Raw genomic sequence first — 20,773 nt, forward strand, 5'->3', positions numbered from 1 at the left:
CGTTTTAAGTCCCACAACAATTCGCATAAGTTCCGGACTAAGATTTAGCTTCATGTCTTTGACGTACTAATATATAAAAAGAATATTGTAATCATCACTTTCATGTTTAATAACAAAGTAAGGCACGTGACTTGTCAGAATTCGTTGTCAGCATGTCACGTGATCAGTCAGCTGACGCTATAAAAACGCTTCAGTGACCCGGGACGCGGCGTGAGGAGTCGGACAGACAACTGACTCGTCAAAACACAATTCACACATTAACAGCTGCTTCAAAACAAAACGCCACGTTTTATTTACACATACAGTCCAGCCGTTACACTTCTTCAACAGAGTCTGTTCAAGAATAAACAGAGTCTGTTTTCTGGAGTCGTCGGTCCGGACTTTATATGTAATGACGGTGAAGTGAACTAGTTTACCGCAGTGTAGCACACCGTCCAAGCAGGATGAAGCGTCCAGTGTTCGAGTCGTCCTTCTGTCGCGTTGTTTTCATGGCTTGGGCTTTGTTTTGGCTACCGTTGGGCTCCTCATACCCTCTTGAAGGAGATACAGATGCGCCCGAGCTGAGGTTCGTGGAGGAGTTTGATCGGTCTAATCTCGGGTTCAGCTGGTACAACATGTCCTGCGCGGTCTGTAAAGTGATCTTCTTCTCGGTTGACGTCGCGCTTCTGGTGAGACAATAACAAAAACAATAACATTTTTTTCTCAGGATGTTATTGCCTGTTTTTACTCGCCTGGCTTTCTATTTGTAATACATGTTGCCTTGTTTAGGAGAGCTGAATGTGTCCACATGAAAACTTGTATATTGTAATTAAACTACTCTACTTAAATAATTCTGCTCTACTTAAATAATTCTGCTCTACTTAAATAATTTAACTACTACTAAAGTAAATACTATAGTATATATAATGTTTTTGAGCCATACTGATTAAATACTGAGGTATACTAAAATGTACTGTAGTATAACAACTGACAATAGTTAATACAACAGTATGCTGTAGTTCAAATTAAAAAAAGTGTAATAAAAAAAATATACTACTATTTACTGTAGTTTATTTACTGTATGGTTCAAAAACAATAGTATTTTCCATTACGCTTTAACCTAAAATACCCCTGTACAAAATCATTTGAGTAAAGTTTCTGATCTGTCCAAGACAAACTATTAATCAAGTTTTGTGCTTCCTTTATGAACAGAGTGACTCAAACATGGAGCGTGTGGCACATGCTCTGGGAGAGACCTGTGTCCGACTGCACCTGGCTGATCCGGATGTATGCAGAGAGATCACTGAGCTCTTCCGAAACGATGTCATCCGCGCGCTGCAGAGGTCCTTCCTCTCGCCCTCGGAGGCTTGCGCTCTCCTGGTCGGACCTACTTGTGGCCATTTTGATATTTACGCCCCCTGGAATGTATCCCTGCCACAGGTCCCCAAACCCCCAGTTAAACCACCCAGCCCTCCCAAACCAGGCTCTCCACAGAGCAGGATCCTCTTCCTCACGGATATCCACTGGGATGCGGAGTATGCAGAGGGAAGCCTTGTGCATTGTAAGAAGCCACTGTGCTGTCGGAATGACTCCGGAAGGGCCAGTTGGAAGCATGTTGGAGCCGGATACTGGGGCACATACGGCGAGTGTGACCTACCTCTGCGCACAGTGGAGAACCTCCTCCAAAACGTAGCCAAATCCGGCCCATGGGATTGGGTGTACTGGACAGGAGACATTCCAGCACACAATGTCTGGTCTCAGACCCGGGAACAACAGCTGAACGAGCTCACCACCATCACTAGACTCATACTCAAACACCTGGGGCCCAATGTAACTGTGTACCCAGCTGTGGGGAATCATGAGAGCACTCCGGTGAATAGTTTCCCGCCTCCATTTGTTAAAGGGAACCTGTCGTCCCACTGGCTGTACGACACTATGGTGAAGGAGTGGGCGTCTTGGCTGCCTAAGGAAGCCCTGAAGACCATACGGTAAAGTACTGATGGAAAGACAAGTCTATACAAACTATCACACTCTATTATACTACACACTCTATTACACACTCTAATACTATTATAAATAGTATTGTCCCTGGTAAATACATAAAATTATATTTTGAACATTGTTATTGTTACTCATTATTAACACTATTATTATCTGTAGATTAATATTTTAAATCCAATGCTGCATTTCACTTTATTTTTTAAATGATGATAATTATTATTGCTAGTGTTTAATTATTATTTTTAACTATGACTTTTTTGTTGTGTTTTTAAATGCAATATTATAGATACATTTTCACTCTTATGGTTACTACTAATATTAGCACTACTACTGCTAATTATTACTATATCAATAATAATAATATTTTATTAATGTATTATTATTATTATCTTGTAGCTTAATATTTTAAATCCAATACTATAAATACATTTGTTTTGTTTTCACTTTTATGGTTTTAAAAAATATAATAACTATTTGTATCATTGTTATTTATTGATATTGTTTAATTATTAATTGAATTAATATTACTTATATTTTTTATAGCTTTATTTTAAATGCAACACTATACGTTTGGTGTTTTTTACTCTTATAGTTTAATTATTATTAGCATTATTATTTGTATTTTTGTTGTATTTTTTACTGTTTAATTATTATTATTTGTAATAATTATTCATTTAAATGCTTTATTTTTTGTTTGTTTGTGTGTGTTGTCTTCTCCAGATACGGAGGGTTCTACACAGTGGAAATTCAGCGTGGTTTGAGGCTGGTGTCTTTGAACATGAACTTCTGTGCACGAGAGAACTACTGGCTGATGGTGAACTCCACAGACCCGGCCGGTCAGCTCCAGTGGCTCATTCACATTCTACAAGAGTCCGAGAACAAGGGAGAGAAGGTCAGATGAGTTTACACAATTCAGAGAAACCAGGAAACGGCTTATTTTCTTATTTTAAGGACGTGAGAAAACAGCAGTGTTGAAGCCTCTGTGTGTTGCAGCAGTTTAACAAGTTGCCATGTTAGTGTTTGTGTCTGTGGGTTAGGGGTGTTTAAACATCTAAGCAACTGGTCATGAGTCAGACCAACCAGAAGCGGATGTGTGAAGGTTGCTTTTCTGTGTATTCTGTGAATTTCAGTTTTACACATCTGCATAGATGCTAAAAGTGATGTCCAGAGGGGATATTTGTTTTTAATGACCCTAAAAGATTAATTAAACCGTCAATATATGAGGAAAATATTTTATATACATTTGATAAATCTTTTAATGTCACGGCTCTGTGAACTACTTGATTATGATTGGTCAATTGCGCATTCTAGCGGTAGCCTATTGAAAGGGGGATTCTGAAATCCACTGCCACTTCAGTATACCTGTATATAATAATAATAATAATAAATTGTATTTATAATGCACTTTATATTAAACAAAATCTTAGTGCTACAGAATTAGATATAATTATAATATTATATACTAATTAACTTCATAATCAAAACCTTAATCAATATTTATCTTCCTATATTATTATAATGATTCTTTCCAGTTATGATTTTGCTTTTAGTTTCTTTTTTTCTAAAAGTGTATATTTGGTCTCTGAGGAGTGACTGAGGGCCTTGCCTAGAGATGTGTAATGTGTCACTAAACACGTGCAACAAGGTCGTGTGTTTGGATTTTTGAGGCATCACATACCCCTAACATGTCAGGAGTGCAGTAACAGGCTTTGCTCACTTAGCCCGGCTTCCAGATATGAAATATGGATGTCTTCCATTTAATTGATTATATTTCCTTATATAGTTTTATATTTCCTTTTACTGAAACACTATAGAGCCAAGATGAATATTGCCTGTACTATTGTGTGTCCCTCTCACTGAAAGAAAGCACATGTTATCAGTATGTTTTGGTTAGAACTGGAGCTTAATCAGCTCCAACCTTGGAGAGACTGTGTGCGTGCGTGCGTGCGTGCGTGCGTGCGTGCGCGTGCGTGTGTGTGTGTGTGTGTGTATATAAATATAAACCAAGAGGCACCAAGTAAAATCTTGCCTAGGGCAGCAAATTGGTCAGGGCCGGCCCTGCAAAGATCCAGTGATCCATGGATTTGAAATAGCAAAGAACCGCATATAATTTTTGCTAGGAATCATGTTTCCTGACATTTATATGAGCCTGATTTTGACACGAGGGAAATGCAAAATAGGGCTGCAATTAAACCACATTGATTTATCAAAGGCAGCGGTTCTCCAAGTATATGCCGCACGTCATTCCAGGAAATGAACATCATACTCTGAGCTGAATAAACAGAAGATTTAAACGCTTCGATTAAAACGTTTCACACGTTTGGAAAGATGTTTGACACGTGTTGCTTTTTCAAATGCACGTTATAAGCGACTCAAACAGTGCTTTCATATGGAACAGCGTTTACTACTGATCACAGAGCCGTCCTCGACTGAAAAACATAAAAATAATCGCAGCCTTTGCAATTTCATAATTGCGATAAGCCGAATCAAATTAAGCACGATTTCATGTAAATAGTGATTTATCGAGATCTTTTGTTTGGGTGCGTTTTGCTTGTGGTTTTGTTCAATAACCAAACCTAAGCAGAGCTCTGTCTGTGTCGCTCTCTCTCAGGTCCACATCATCGGTCACATCCCCCCCGGTCTCTGCCTGAGCAGCTGGAGTTGGAATTATTATCATATAGTCAACAGGTCAGTCACTGTTCTGTGGAAACATCCTGATATACACAAGTTCACTTTCATCTGTTGTGTAACCCGTAGCTGGGTCAACACAACTGCGTGACTGCAGCCTAAAGGGTTAGAACAAAGTGTCTTTTATGATCATAAGTGTCATATTGTTGTAAAAATGGGTCATGTTGACTGTAACTGCCTGTTTTTGAGATAATTGTGTATATTTGCCATTTGTACCGGTAGGTGTATGTAGTGCAGTGGTTAATGGTTCACTTCAGTCAACTTCCTTTTTTTTTTCCAGATATGAAAGCACCATAACTGGTCAGTTTTTTGGACACACTCACGTCGATGAGTTTCAGATGTTCTATGATGAGGAAACATTGACCCGTCCCCTGAGTGTGGCCTTCATTGCCCCGAGTGTGACCACTTTTGTCAACCTGAATCCAGGTACTCGTTGAACCATATTAGTTGCATTTTAAACATTTTATTTTAGCATTTAATTATTTTGATTTGTTTTATAATTGTATTAATAGCATTTTTTTATTTTATTTTACATACACACTTATATGTATACTTATATGTATGTATGTGTATATATATATATATATATATATATATATATATATATATATATATATATATATATATATATTAATTACACACACACATGCATGCATGCATATATTTATATATACTTGTATGTATATTTAAATATAAATATATAATATAAATGGGGTTTTTTTTCCCCCACAGATTTTATTTTTTTTGCTTTATGTTGCCGTTTAGTTTAGTTTATTTTTGCTTTTAGCATCTAGTTATTTTATTTAGCGTTGGTGATTTATGAAAATTGGGAAAAGCTATATGGTGTACAATAAACCTCTTGATAAACCTCATGGCTTAACCATGGTAAAATCATTATCAGTTTTTCATGCTATAACAGTTTTTTTTTTTTATGGTTAGGATATCGTGTTTATTACTTGGATGGAAACTACCAGGGCAGCAGTCGCATGGTTTTGGATCACGAGACCTTCATTCTCAACCTGACTCTGGCCAACAACCGGTTCTCAAAACCTGACCCAAACCCGTCATGGACCTTGCTGTACCGCGCCTCTGAGGCCTACGGTTTGTCCACGCTCTTCCCATCAGACATGGACAGTTTGATCAAAGCCATGGTGAAAGATGACCGTGTCTTCCAGCGCTTCTGGTACCTCTTTCATAAAGGCCACGTATCAAAGCCCTGCACAGACACATGCAAGACGTCACTAATCTGCCTCCTGCATAGTGCACGATACGACCTTTTGTTACAATGTGACGTTCTACATGGAGATAAACACTCTTTTAGGAAGACCATGTGTTGAGAAAATATGGAAATGGCTGTAGAGCTGTACTGGGTTTAATACCACGCCAATGTCACACTGATTTATTTAGCACTTTCACCGTTTGATTTTTGTCCTTCTTTTACAGTTTGCCATTTAGCTGATTTGCTATGGACATTGTAAGGCGTTTGGTCAAGGCAGTTCTCAGAAAGATGTGTAATTTAGGGCAGTAAACCAGAGATGAGCATTATTGTTTGAAAATGGAACAAGTAGTGACCTCACAACTGACACATGTGGTATGTTAGTGCCTCATAAAAACCACAATTGCTCAGCCCTTATTCTCGCTTACCAGAGTGTTTAGAGTCACTCTTGGGTGGAATGTGGTCAGGGGTTTTTTGTTGTTTCGTTCTCATCCTGCATTGACTTGCACTATGCACACTGGAGCCTGATCAAGGACAGTTATATTAATGACAGTTTGTTGATTCTGTGATTGTCAAACCAGCTGAAAATGATTTACCAATTGTAGTGGGACTAAAATGTATGTAAATTTATGGAATAAAGAGATATTTTGCAAAGGTTTTGATCTATGTACATTACTGTTCAAAAAAATACTTTCATTCTGCAAGAATGCACTAATTCCTCAAAAGGGACAGAAATTTGTGACAAAATATTTTAAGTTATTCTTTTAAATTTATATTCTTGAGCAGCAATTCTTATGGCTTATATTATTGCAATAATATTTGTTAAATGTATAGTGCTTTACATATGGAGATGGAGGCAGGGTCTCCTCAAGAACTAATATTCTACACAGATCAGGCATAACATTATGACCTTGCTAATATGATGTTGGCCCTAACCCGAACATTGCCCAAAGCATCACACTGCCTCTACCAGCTTGCCTTCTTCCCATAGTGCATCCTGGTACCATGTGTTCCCCAGATAAGTGACACACACAAGCTGCAGTTTTGGAGATGCTCTGACCATCACAATTCGGCTCGTCAAACAATCAAATCCTTGCGCTTTGAGGACAAAATGTTCACTTGCTGCCTAATATATCCCACCCATTAACAGTTGCCATGATATAATAAGATATATTCAGTGTAATTCACTTCACAACTTTCTCAAAACAAAAAATATATTTTCTTGTTAAACCTATAAAGCAGGGATGTCAAAACTCCTGCAGAGTTTTGCTCCAACGTGCTTCACCACACCTGCCTAGAAGTTTCTAGTAAACCTTGTAGGACCTTGATTGGCTGCTTCAGCTGTGTTTAATTGGGTTGGAGCTAAACTTTGCAGGTGCTCCAGGGTCAGGATTGGACGTCCCTGCTATAAACCATCCCATTCACATCAGACTCCACAACACCTGGATGCAGTGCAGGACAGAACCACTAGGGGTCGGCATATAATGCCTGGTGACAGCCTGTAAACTCAAGAAAAATTTATTAACTTGTCCATAGAAGCAGGTGTTTGATATTTAAATACTGTTTGGTATTATTTCCTTCACAGATTTTTAAACTTCAGCCAAACCACGGTAAAATCTAAGAAAATAAATGTACTGAGCATTTCAAAAAGTTTTAATTTTTTTTTTCGTTTGAAATTTTTTACAAAAATCACATTCAAATCTTACAAAGCTGTGGGTTTATATGGAGTGTTAACATTTACTTCAGCTTGTAACTTTTCATAAGTAAACCTCTCAAGAATCTTCTCAGAGAGCTTCTCCTCAAGGATCTGTGAAAGACACAGTCACTCCGAAGTCTTCCTTATAGATGTCCCAGGTCTTAGATTTGTGTGGATTGTCCAGCTCCTCCCTCGAGAGATACAGTCTATGACACAAAAACAGTCGCACAAAAGATTTTAGCGAGCACTCGAAGGACAAAAAGCAACAACAAAAATAAATAAATAACCTTCCCAAACCTACTGACAAAAACCCACCTGTTGTTCTCAACAAAAGAGGTGTTAAACCAGAAATAGAACGGACAGTCCTCATAACCCTTTGGCAGACCCTGAACAGAAATAAAAAAAGGAAGTTCAAGTCCTAGTGAACCTCATTTTCAACTTGCCACCAACTTCATAAAACACATGGGTCAATTAAAAAGTAATAAATAGTGGCGGCTTACAGCACTGGACTCAAACATGACCTTCACATCTCCAGTCACGACAGGCCCTTCCTGTAAACTGATGACCACTGCATTATTACCAGTGTCAGGAAACACCTAAAACACACACACACACACACACACACACACACACACACACACACACACACCAGGATGATCAGACAGATGAAAGCTAGCTATAGAATCCCACAAAGAATTGGGAAGGAGAGATAACCAAATTGTCAATAGTCAGAGTAAAACTTTTACAATTTTACAACCATATGAAAACTTACTGTTAACCATATGAAAACATGTTTACATGTAAACCATGATTTCATTTCAGATCAGCAAAGCAGAAGAGAGGAAGGTGGTCATGTTGAATTAAGAGCGGTCATCGGCATAACAACAAACATTTCTACAGAATTTGCAAAAAACAAAATTGTCCTAAAGGCAATAGAACAAATAAACAGAAGACGGCCCAAAACTGAGCTCTGAGGCACATGACTAGTAATCCGAGATGTCAGTGTCTGACCTGATGAATACAATCTGGACCAAAAACAGTGATTCCAATTGGAAATCAACCTCTCCAATAAAATTATGTGAAATGGTGTCAAAAGCTGCATTTAAATCAAGAAGAATGAGCATTGATAAAATATCATTAGTAACTTTAATAAGTGCAGTCTATGATATGAACGATAGGCAGACTGAAATTACTCAAAAGTTATTTTCTATAGATGAGCATGTACCTGTCGAGCAACTATTTTTTCCAATAATTTATAAAGAACAGGTAAATTAGAAATGGGTCAAATGTTCTAGGTTATTATGATTTGTGCCAGGTTTCTTAAGTATGGGAGTTATAGCTGTTACTTTAAGGGCTGAAGGAAAGATACCAGTACTAAGGGGAGAATGTATGTTTTGAGTTGAAGGAAGGTAGACAGAACTTGACCAGGTGTAGGAATAGGATCAGATTGACAAGTTGTAAATTTAGATTTTTGGACACATTCAGCCATTTCATCAGCCATGGGGGAAAAAAAGCTGTTAACGAGGAGTCAAAGCAGAAGAAAAACATCAGGGTATATGCAGGAATCCTGAAGTTAATTTCAATACCTTTTTAAGACTTTTTAAAGACCTTCTCAAAATATTTTAAGACCTCATCGCATTTCAAGTTCTAATCGGCAACAAACCTTTAATAAACAGTTGTAGTCAAATGTAGACTTAAAATATCCATCGTAGGCCAATTTTGTATCGTTTATATTGCATATCTGTTTCGCAACGTATGGAGGGCGACACATCACCTAACTGCACATTTCGCAAAATACGTGACGTCACCCGTAGACAGCGCTCGCCAGGGATGGAAATTAACTTTTTTCAAAGTCTACCACTCAATGTTTTTATCAGACACTTTTTTGTTTTTAACTGACAATGTGTAACTGCATGTGAAAATTAATACTACAAGCTCTACAATGGCTTTCAGTTTTATGGTTTTTAGTCCCAACAATGAAACTATTCGTTCTGGCATCTTTGAAGCGTGTTGACAACATACCGAGCAGAACATTGTCAGTAGGGATGCACCGAAATCAAAATTCTTGGCCGAAACCAAAAAAGAAGAAACCAAAGCCGAAAACCGAAAACTCAAATTCAAACTAAAATGTTTAACTCGACCTCACTCATGTGTACGTTAAATAATAATGTACATGCCTACTGGCCTGCAAAAAGGTACAGAAATTGAATTAAGTAATCAAATGTAAAATAACTGCATATTTAACTGTTTAAATGAAAGATTAATCCTTATTAAACTTACAAAAGCTATTCAATCGAGCATTGTTTAATGTCAAACTAAATATAAGGACATCACTCAGGCAGCAGTAAAGGCTACTGCGCCTTTAAGACCTGATGCAGGGATATGCTCATCTTTCTCGACTGTGCATACTATACAGTTCACTTGTGTGCTTAGCTGAGCGCATCTCAGGGTCTGCTCTCTCTCCTCTCTACAGGACATTTACCTCAAACGCTGCAAAAGCAGAGCTGTTAAAATCATCAAAGTTTCCATCCACCCCAGTAACCATCTTTTCACTTTACTACCATCTGGTAAGCGCTTTCGTAGTCTGATGGCAAAAACCGAGAGACTCAGGAAGAGCTTCTTCCCCCAGGCCATCAGGCTCCTTAACTCAAAACCAGCCCCTTAACATTTTTATGTCTCCACTTAGTCAGTAAGATCTCCATCTTTCACTACCTCACTTTCTGACAGTGTCACCTGTTTGCACTTGCACAACCTTTTGTTCATGCCCGTGTATCTTAATATTGAAGAGTACAGTATAATGCACATATGCACATTGCTCGAACTTGAACTTAATGTCCCGCTGCCAATTTATATTGTATCCATGTAAAGAAATGGATTCAACCATAAATATAAACTAAAACTTTACTTTAAATGAAAATAATAATAATTGTAAGCTATTTCAATGAGAAAATACCATAGACTGTAAAAAAATATGGACGTAGTGTCCGTGACGTCACCCATAGGATTCTGATAAGCCGTTCTGAAGCGTAAAGTAGAGGCGAGCTGGGCGTTGCCATCTTGTGAGCGAGTCATCGCGTGTCACTCCCGGATAACAGAAAATGGGCAAAAAGGCGGGATGTGCGCGGAGCTGAGGTGACGCAATAACTATAGACGGCGGATAAATGGCTATCCACTTGTAACCACGCCCTTAATTATGCAGAACCTTAAGGCTTTATATAACGTAAACGAATGAGTTATAAAAAAATTCACCCCCCTCAGAGTTGTCATGAAGATCAACATTAGCCTTATAAGCCAAAACCACAATTTGTACCAGGCTGTAAACATGTTTTTTTCTGCTTTAAAGTTGAGAATTTTAACATGGGGCTCAATGAGATTCTGCTCCCTTCTGGAGCCTGTCCCTAGTGGCCAGTTGAGGAATTGCAGTTTACATTACTTCCGTATTGGCTTCAAGAGAAATCGCGGGAGGTTGCCGCTTGGAAAATACACATTAAACGAACAACAGCAATTCTAGCAGTGTGGCTGAGCTCACTGTTGTGACATCATCAGTGAGTTCACTGTGACATCATAGTGGAGATTCCGTTCAGCACAAAGCTGCAAATCTGACTCTCTTTCGCTGTCGTGTTTGAGGAGCGAAGAGATCGAAAGACTTTCGACACTTTCTGCAGATATCCACGACAGATACTGAAGCCACTCGCAGCATTCAGTGTCTATAATGGCGCTGTTCTGCAGTGTATCTCGACTTTTTGAGCGTTTTGCTCACTTCTTGCTAAGAAGCGAGACACGAGCACAGCAGTCAGAACCTGCGGCAGAGAAACTTCCAGAGCAGTGTGAGGCCTTCGACTACACTGCCAATGACAAGAAGTGCAGGAAGAGACGCCGCAAGGTGCCTAAGAAGTACCCGCTTGGAGAGAGAGAGGAGGAAAGAGAGGGGAAGGTCAATAAGGGAGGCCGTCATGAAGATGAGGCTGAAATAACACCCGAAAAGATAAAGAAGAGAGGACGTGCACAGCAGAAAAAACGAGAGATGCACAGTCTGGAAAAGTTGATGGAGGGAGGAAGTGAGCTTAGAGAAGAAGGAGAAAAGAAAAGGGAGAAGAGAAAGCAGAAGCAGCCAAAGGTCAAAGAACCAACGCCGCTTCTTGTGGAGGTCAAACCTCTGCCTTCTACCATCCGATGTTCCTTCCTAAAGCCAATAGAGGGAGAACTGCCAATGCTCCCAAGTGTCTCCGGACACCTCGCTCTACCAGCCGCTCACCTCAAACCCCTGCCGCCAGTGACAAAACCTGAGCGTCCTCAGAATCCAGATCCAGAACTTGATGAACGCTTTTCCATCTCTTCATCCCAAGTGCGTCGTCCCAAAAGACTTCCTCCGAGCCCCACTCCTGTACCTGATGAAGCCGTTGCTCTGGGACGTCCTCCCAGCCGGAAGCCTCAGCCGTTCCCTTCTTCCCAGTTTGAGCCCCCTCCAGAACTCATGCTAATCGACATAGAGGATGAGGAGAGCGAGTATGTGGAGTACACGGGGAAGACCTTCCGGGCCAGTGACTTACGCAAGTCTGAACGCCCCCAAACGCCAGAGGCCGAAATCAGGCAGAGAAGGATGCTTGCTTGGTTGGAGGTGGACGAGGACGAGGTGCAGGAGGAAGCATGGTCAATGGAAGTGGTCCAGGCATTCGAGGAAGAGGACTATGACCCCAGTGAAATGGGAGACTCCGAGGCCATAGAAGGCCCTTCGGATGATGACCCTCAGATCGCAGAGTTCATGAGGAAGCTCTTCTGCGAAGCCTCTCCTGACGGTCCCAAGAACGAGACCCAGAACAATATGAACCAGACAAAGAGAAAAAGAAAAGTGCCATTTTCTCTGTTCACCTGGGGAGAGAAGAAGGCCCAGAAAAAGAAGGAGAAGAAAATAATCAAGGAGAAGGAGCGAAGAGAAAAAGAGTTGCTGCTTGATCGGTACATGAACGATCCGAAACTAAAGCACCTGTGGATCAACAAACATAACCGCAACTACAACTCCTCCTAAAGCAGTTCACCGTCCCTCGCTCCCTCCTCACCTTTAACCGGTGTAAATAAAAAAGTCTGCATACTAAAAGTTGAAAGATTCATGACTCTTCCTGATTCAGGCCCTTCATAGATAAGACACATTTTTACTTTACTTAATTAATTTAATTTAGCGAAATTAGGTATGTTTTGTGTTCAATCAGCCTAATATATTTAAAACTGAAGTTTACTTAATTTGCGTTAAAACTACATGAAATATTTGTGTTGACATAACTAAGTGGATCAGAGTTTTATTAACTTTTTTTAATAGATTTAATGAAATTGAATAGCCTCATGAAAGATAGATATCAGTGTCTTACTTAAATGATGTGTTAACTCTTGAAAAATATGATTGTTCAACCCAAAAATGTGACATTTACTCACCCTAAGGTCATTCCAAACCTAAATGAATTTATTTCTGTGTAGCATAAAATAAAATAAATTGAGTTGTTTTTTTATTCATACAATATTCAAAGGGTAGCCTAACCAAAATGGCTTGGTTGCCAACATTCTTCAAAACATCTTATTTTGTGTTTCCCAGAAGTCATACAGGTTTGGAACGACACGAGAGTGAGTAAATGATGACAGCATTTAAAAGTAGTAAATTTACTTTACTGCATCCTAGTTTAAAATCATCAGTGCTTTACTGTCAAGGGCATTTCCTGGTGACAAAATAAGCAATATTAAGTTTATCTGCATTTGCAGCAAATTCGATAATATCTATCATTATTTGTCCTTGTCCTAGTTTTATTTATATACTCCAATTTAAGGCCCCAACCCCAGCAAAAACATTCACGGGGAACTCATGGGCCGGTTGTGGTGGGTATGCCAAAGCCGAATTTTAGCCCCAGTCCAGCCCTGCTTAAGGCATATTCAGACGATGTCTGCTTGGATACTCATCAAGATGGACATGTTGACATACTTCTTGTGTGAGTTGATCCTCTTAAGCGCAAGACTTGAAAGAGAACTCGATATTTGCGCGCTGTGAGACGAGTGCGCGCTCTCGGATGATGCACAGCGTCAGATCCACTCACTCCGCTGAGAAAACGACTGGTCATATGCGCACATACGGCAGCACTCGCATGCATTGAACAAAGTTTACAAAGAGGTGAAACAGCTCGGTAGGTGAAGCGAGTTTACCCGCCACAACTCGAAATCAGCCGCATTTGGCTGGTGGCGGTGCTAATTTCCATCCCTGGTGCGCGCGCTCCGAGCCGATCTCAGACTGAACGCCCCGTTGTTTTTTAAAACTTATTGGGATGAAAATAAATATATTCATAAATACTTTTTGGAGTCAAACTCTTTTGACAAAGCTTGAACAAAATACTTTCAAAATTTAAGACTTTATAAAGCCGTGATAAGACTTTTTAATACTTTATAAGGGTCTTCATTTTCCCAAAATTGATTTATCACCTTTTAATACTTTCCAAGACCCCGCGGATACCCTGAACATGCACTACAATCATCTCCAGCTGCAGATACTTACTGTACAGTTCTGTTGTTTGGCACAAACACACTGGAAGACGAGGTCTCGCTTCACTAGGATCTTGACCTTCAGGTCACTGCCATTGCTCTTCCCCACACCTGAACAATAGCATGAAAATATAGTTGATGGATGGATGGATGGGTTCATATACAATATTTATTTCATATTCAATACAATCAGGCATGACATTATGACCACTGACAGGTTAAGTGAACAAATTAATATCTTCATCACGGCAACTGTTAGTGGGTGGACTATATTAGGCAGCAAGTGAACATTTTGTACTCAAAGTTGATGTGTTAGAACCAGGAAATATGGGCAAGCGTAAGGATTTGAGCGAGTTTGACAAGGGCCAAATTGTGATGGCTAGACGACTGGGTCAGAGCATCTCCAAAACTGCACCTCTTGTGGGGTGTTCTCGGTCTGCAGTGGTCAGTGTCTATCAAAAGTGTTCCAAGGAAGGAACCGGGGTGAACCAGCGACAGAGTCATGGGTGGCCAAAGCTCATTGATGCAAGTGGAGAGCGAAGGCTGCTCTGTGTGGTCCGATCAAACAGACGAGCTACTGTAGCTCAAACTGCTCAAGAAGTTAATGCTGGTTCCGATTAAAGGTGTCAGATACACAGTGCATTGCAGTTTTTTGCTTATGGGGCTGCATAGCCACACACCAGTCATGCCTCAATGGGTTAGGGCTGTTTTGACAGCAAAGGGGGACCAACATAATATTAGGGAGGTGGTCATAATGTTATGCCTGATCGTTGTACATACATACATATAACAATGCTGATAATAATTCAGCCGTTATGACTGATGGCTGGGTCTGACCTGCGATGGAGTGGATTCGAATGCTCTTCATTTTCAGGCTCTTCTGAGGTGGTAGCTGACGGTTGTATTGATTCTTCATGATCTCATAATAACCGACGTACCTGCTCTGTACGTGCAAAATGAACAGAACGTATATCAATAAAAAAAAATATGATTATATGCATTCACTTGCTCCAAATGCTTTTGCTCACACCTGAGAGGGAGTTTCAACGCCCTGGAACTTCGAACTCATGCTTTTATCAGTCCGTCTCTCCCCAAAGTAGTCCAAACTCTCCTGTAAGATGATTTAAAGAAAATGTACATACAATCTTGGTCGAGAAAGTCTCTACATATCAACAATCATGATTATATCGTACCTGCGCACTCTCAAACTGGTCACTGTCGATGAGCCATGTGCACACCATTGTCCCAGTTCTCCCTGTTGGACAAAAATCCAATCCGTTAAACATTTCAGACTGTTTTTACATACACCATTGAAATACCATCAAACAACAGACCTTTTCCTCCTTTGCAATGGATGGCGATCACATTCCTAGAGTCTGCCGCCATCCACTCTCTAACGCAGGCTGTGTACCGCAGCATATCACTGACAGGAGAACACACAGAGATCTCTTCTAGAGTTTCAGTTTCGCCTCAAACATGACAATATGCTTGCTGGATACTAGATTTACCACTTCAGCAACATGTTCTGATGGTCAGGTGTGGTGACGGCTTACTTACTCGAGTGATGGCACGTTATGGTCATCGATCATAATGCGCTCCACTCGATAGTGAAAGAACTTTGGATCGTAACCCTTCTCACCTGAAACAAGAAATCAGATTGGCCACCATTGTTATCATGCCTTTTAAAAAACAAAGGAAATGATTTGACGTTAGCGTATTACTAAATTAAGGTAAAATAATCCGATAGAAGTCATGGGAAAGAGCTACTCACTACAGAGATTAAACACCTTGTAGTGATCCAGATGTTTGGCGTCCAGGAATCGAACCACTTCCTGAAATGTGCCATTTACACATATCATACATACGTTGTTGCAATGTTTTCTGAATGCGTTCTTAAACATTTGTGCTATGTTAGTGGCTTACTCTGATGGGGTTCCTATAGAGCGCCTGCTTCCCAGAAGATGGAAAAGACATGGCAATGACTCTTTCTGAAGAGAGAAAATACACTATAAATGATGATTCATTTTTGTTTGCACATTAATTGATTTTAAAGTGTTAGTTTACCCCAAAATAAAAACATTTTCATGAAATCCAAGAGCTTTCTGACTCCTCCATAGAAAGCAACACAATGACCACTTTCAAAGACCAGAAAAGTAGTAAAGACATCTTTAAAATCGTTCATGTGACTCCAGTGGTTTAACCTTAAAGGGATAGTTCACTTAAAAAATTCATTTACTCACCCTCATGTTGTTCTAACCCTGAGTTTCTTTGTTCTGCTGAACACAAAAGAAGATATTTTGAAGAATGTTTGTAACCAAGCAGATAGAACAAGCATTCACTACCATAGTAGGAAGAAAATACTATGGTAGTGAATGGTTGTACTATCTTTTGTGTTCAGCAGAACAAAAAACTCATACAGTGTTAGAACAACATGAGGGTGAGTAAATGATGACAGAATTTTTATTTTTGGGTTAACTATCCCTTTAATAGTTTAATTAGTTATGAAGTGCCAATAATACTTCTTATGCACAAAAAAACAAACAAAAATAATGACTTTATTGAAGGATTTCATATTTTTTGTGTCAATCTCCTACGCTGTTCATGTAGTAAACACACTCATTACATTAAGGTATAAACGTCTTTACTACCTTTCTGGACCTTGAAAGTGTTGTTGCGTTGCTGTCTATGGAGGGGTCAGAGAGCTCTCGGATTTCATCAAAAATATCTTAATTTGTGTTCCAAAGATGAACAAGGTCTTATGGGTTTGGAATGACATGAGGGTGAGGAAATGATGACAATTTTCATTTTTGGTGATTTAACCCTTTATTGTTATATTTATTATGTTCAAATTAATAAAAAATGTAGATCTGATTGGAAATAAATAACCAGGGAAGATTAGATAGATAGATAGATAGATAGATAGATAGATAGATAGATAGATAGATAGATAGATAGATAGATAGATAGATAGATAGATAGATAGATAGATAGATAGATAGATAGATAGATAGATAGATAGATAGATAGATAGATAGATAGATAGATAGATAGATAGATAGATAGATAGATAGATAGATAGATAGATAGATAGATAGATAGATAGATAGATAGATAGATAGATAGATAGATAGATAGATTTCTGCTGACAAAAATAAAACGCAACCAAACCTGTGACATACGTGAGGTCCAGATCAAACCCATCTTTTTGGTACCGCCTTTTGTTCTCGGACACCTGTAAAAAATTATTCACAGTTTATTTAACACCATGAATTCCTATACATGATAAGGGAAACGGGATATTTAAGTAAATGAAAACAAATGCAACAAAAAGAAAAAGAAATAAGAAAATCTTGGCCAGGGGACTACAGATGAAAAACAGCCTCTTGGCTAATTCTGGCTTTTTTACTTTTCTACTTTTTTTACATTTTTATGAAATTACATTGTCCCCTTACAAATAAATTAATCTAATAATCTAAAGGGGGGAAAAAAAAGTTTAAAGTGGATATTACCTTTCATGTAGTGTTTATATAGCTGTTTGTGAATGTACAAGGTATTAAAAGTATCAAAGCTCAAAGTGTTTGATAAATAGAATTTTTGTCTCCTAAAAGAAAGAATTGGTTTTGAACTCCATGAAATGATTCGTCAGCAATCCCCGTCTTTCGTACTGCACAAACCTAGATAGGTTTGTAACAAATTGGCATATCTATTTTTTTATTGGATGCCTGTGTAGAACGTCTACTTTGACCTGTCAAAAAACTTTAGTTGTAGCTAAAGCCTGAAAGAGTTTGGTTTGTGTTGTCGGCTTTTTCTGCTCTATGAAATCCCCTTTACATGCACTTCCAAAAGATGAGATTAATACGTTAAAACCAACGCAATCATTACTGTTCATATCACTGCGTATCAAGTGCTGAGAAGGCTTCTAAAGCTGAAATTCCGAATATGTAATGAGAGTTTGGTTTCTGACATTCGCTGTAAGCGGTAGACCAATCACAACAGACTGGGCTGCCTGACCAATTAGATTAGAGTAGGCTTTTGGAAAGGAGAGGTTTAGAGAGACCGAAACCTTGATTGAACGGTTTCAGACACTGTGAGAAAAGACATGAAGCTGCAAGGCATATTATAGGGAAATTAAAGTGTTTTTTGACCTAGGATGTATGTAAACCTATAGTAGTAGACCTTCAAATCTAAACTGGGAAACTTTAAAATACCATAACTGTGCCACTTTAATTAAAGTATGTATAAATGGACAGTAAAAAAGACAGAAATCACACTCACAATCTGATTGGCTGAAAAGCTACCGTCGCAAAAAGACCATTTTCTTTGCGTTCAAATCACTCACCATTCTCCTGGTGACCTTTTCAAGCTCTTTCTTCTGAGATGCCAATCTGAAGATGCGTACCAGAATCAATACCCTAAGAGATCTCAGGAACGTGACCACCCTGCGAACACACCATATTAACATTGTCACGTTAATATAATATCAGATGAAATGTGAGCATCAAACATAAATGTTTTCTGTTAAATCCGGTGTACCTGGGAATCAGGCTGGCTCCTGAGAGATCGGAGAATGCGTAGATCATGGTGACCACCAGGGTAATGGCCACGATACAAGCATCTATTATGTTCAGTTTGGAGCTGAAATACACCTTGAATCTGAGAAAGATGATGATTTAAAAATGGTTCATCAGATAGATCATTTGCACCAGGTTGATAACACTCAAATATATAATCATTTGTAATGCAGAGCTTGTGGACCACTTCATTTATTTTTGTGCTTGAGCTCTAGGAAATTGTTCCACAGAGAGATAAAAACTAATTTTGGACAAACAGAAAGTTCCAGGAAAACGTGTTTCCTGTAGATCATTTCCTATCATGAGAGACTTGAACACTACAGCGCTATTGGTTTTGTTAGCCTTAAAGGAGTAGTTCACTTTAAAATGAGAATTACCCCAAGATTTACTCACCCTCAAGCCATGCTAGGACTATATTACTTTATTCTTTATATTAAATATCATGTCTCTTCCTAGCTATAATGGCATCATAAACATACTCTAAAGGCCTTCTGAAGGGAATTGATGGGGTTTTATGAGAAAAATATCCATATTTAAAACTTTATAAAGTAACATCTCTTTCTCTAAAACTCGATCAATTTGCTTCAGAAGGCCTTTATTAACCCCCGGAGCCATATGGAGTACATGTATGATGGATTATAAATTATAATGCAATATAGGATATTTATTAATATAACTCTTTGTTCATCCTGTTTTATGTGGTAACTTAGGATGGCACAAGGGTAAGTAAATCATGGAGTAATTTTTTTTTTAAAGTGAACTTCTCCTTTTAACATTTTGTAAATGATTTTAAGATGAAGTGATGCAAGACAAAAGATGATTTTGAAAAACTACTAACCCCTCCACATAGACGCGAAGCAGCACATCAATGAGGAAAAAGAAGGAAATGACCAGAGAAACAGCCTCCAGTGCACTTCCAACATCACGACTCTTGTTGGAAAGGGACAAGTCAACAATGACCAGAATAATGTCCACAATGATCAGTACCAGGCCAAAAACACTGTAAATAAGAAGATATTCAGACAGTTATATAACTAAACCATAGCTTAAAATCTATTTATGTTAAGACATAAAAAACAAAACAAAAATGAAATGATCCCACTCACCGAAAACCAAAGGACATCACAAAAGGAGTTATCATTTTCCGGACTTGACTACAAAATAAAATCAAACACAGAATGAGACATGAGAACATTATTCTTAAGACATCACATTGTCAACAAATTAGAAGCTTACTGACTGGTACATGTTGTCTGGGTTCTCCGTCTCTTCCTTTCCATCATCGATCTGCACCTCTGCCTCTTCTTTCACCCCATTGCTGGGCCAAAACAGAAACATAGCATTGGATCATCTTTTTTTAAATGCATTGTTTCAAAGGGTCTGCAGTCATTTGTTAAGCAAACCATATGATTTTAGGAGTGCATTACTCATATAAAGTTGGGGGAGTAAAGGTCATATGATGCTAGTGAAGTGTTAGTAACTTTAAATGAATGTTATTCACTTACCCATTAACTTCCTTAGAATCTAGCCCAGGGTTAAAATGCACAGATGTCATTTTTGCAGGTAAGTTTCTCTGAGAAAAAAAAAAAAAACATTCCAGAGGAACTTTAGTTTAATTAAAGCTGGCATATCTAGTCAATAAATATGATTAATCAATCCAATTATACATTGAGAGATAAAGCACATGTCTAACTAACCCAAACATGAAAAAAGTACTTACTTGAGATCCAAATTTAGGGTTTCAAATGTGGATAAATGGATGTTTCTGATTAATATCCCATGAATCACTAATCCCAAAAGTTGTCTGCAACACAAGGTTTCTAAATCAACTATAAAGCCCTAAATTGAAGTTCGCATAATGAAACAGGCAATTGCTGAGTCCAATCTGAACAAGATCATAGCAAAGGAATGCCAGCATTGGGAAAAGCGATACAAACCAGACAGAAAGCGCATCCGGGAAAACGGTTTTCCTTCCTTTTGCTTGAATCGCGGCTTTTCTGCTCACTGAACAGTCACATATTCCTCTTTCGGTCTCATGTCTCCATGATTGTCTTTACGAGCAGTGCCAGTGACAGTCCCGTGATTTTCTGTGATAACAAAGGAAGG

At 38.7% G+C, this 20,773-nt stretch overlaps 2 protein-coding genes across 2 annotated transcripts; one reads left to right on the forward strand and one right to left on the reverse strand.

Annotated features, from left to right (window-relative positions):
* Positions 1-189: 189 nt before the first annotated feature.
* On the forward strand, positions 190-6,542 carry smpd1 (sphingomyelin phosphodiesterase 1). Its single transcript, XM_067434257.1, has 6 exons — positions 190-668; positions 1,192-1,967; positions 2,701-2,872; positions 4,592-4,668; positions 4,949-5,094; positions 5,608-6,542. Exons 1-6 carry the CDS (start codon positions 444-446, stop codon positions 6,003-6,005), a joined length of 1,794 nt encoding a protein of 597 aa, XP_067290358.1. The 5' UTR covers positions 190-443; the 3' UTR covers positions 6,006-6,542.
* Positions 6,543-7,500: 958 nt separating this feature from the next.
* Positions 7,501-20,660, reverse strand: tpte (transmembrane phosphatase with tensin homology). The gene is made up of 20 exons (XM_067433985.1): positions 20,605-20,660; positions 20,388-20,471; positions 20,173-20,240; positions 19,908-19,985; positions 19,774-19,821; positions 19,506-19,667; positions 18,630-18,749; positions 18,436-18,535; positions 17,265-17,328; positions 16,020-16,084; positions 15,868-15,928; positions 15,654-15,735; positions 15,431-15,519; positions 15,290-15,351; positions 15,127-15,207; positions 14,934-15,039; positions 14,110-14,207; positions 8,081-8,176; positions 7,896-7,966; positions 7,501-7,786 (listed from the first exon to the last, which is right to left on the reverse strand). Exons 3-20 carry the CDS (start codon positions 20,220-20,222, stop codon positions 7,684-7,686), a joined length of 1,536 nt encoding a protein of 511 aa, XP_067290086.1. The 5' UTR covers positions 20,223-20,240; positions 20,388-20,471; positions 20,605-20,660; the 3' UTR covers positions 7,501-7,683.
* Positions 20,661-20,773: the final 113 nt, after the last annotated feature.

The sequence above is a fragment of the Pseudorasbora parva genome, chromosome 23, assembly GCF_024679245.1.
Source record: "Pseudorasbora parva isolate DD20220531a chromosome 23, ASM2467924v1, whole genome shotgun sequence".
In the NCBI taxonomy this organism is placed as follows: domain Eukaryota; kingdom Metazoa; phylum Chordata; class Actinopteri; order Cypriniformes; family Gobionidae; genus Pseudorasbora; species Pseudorasbora parva.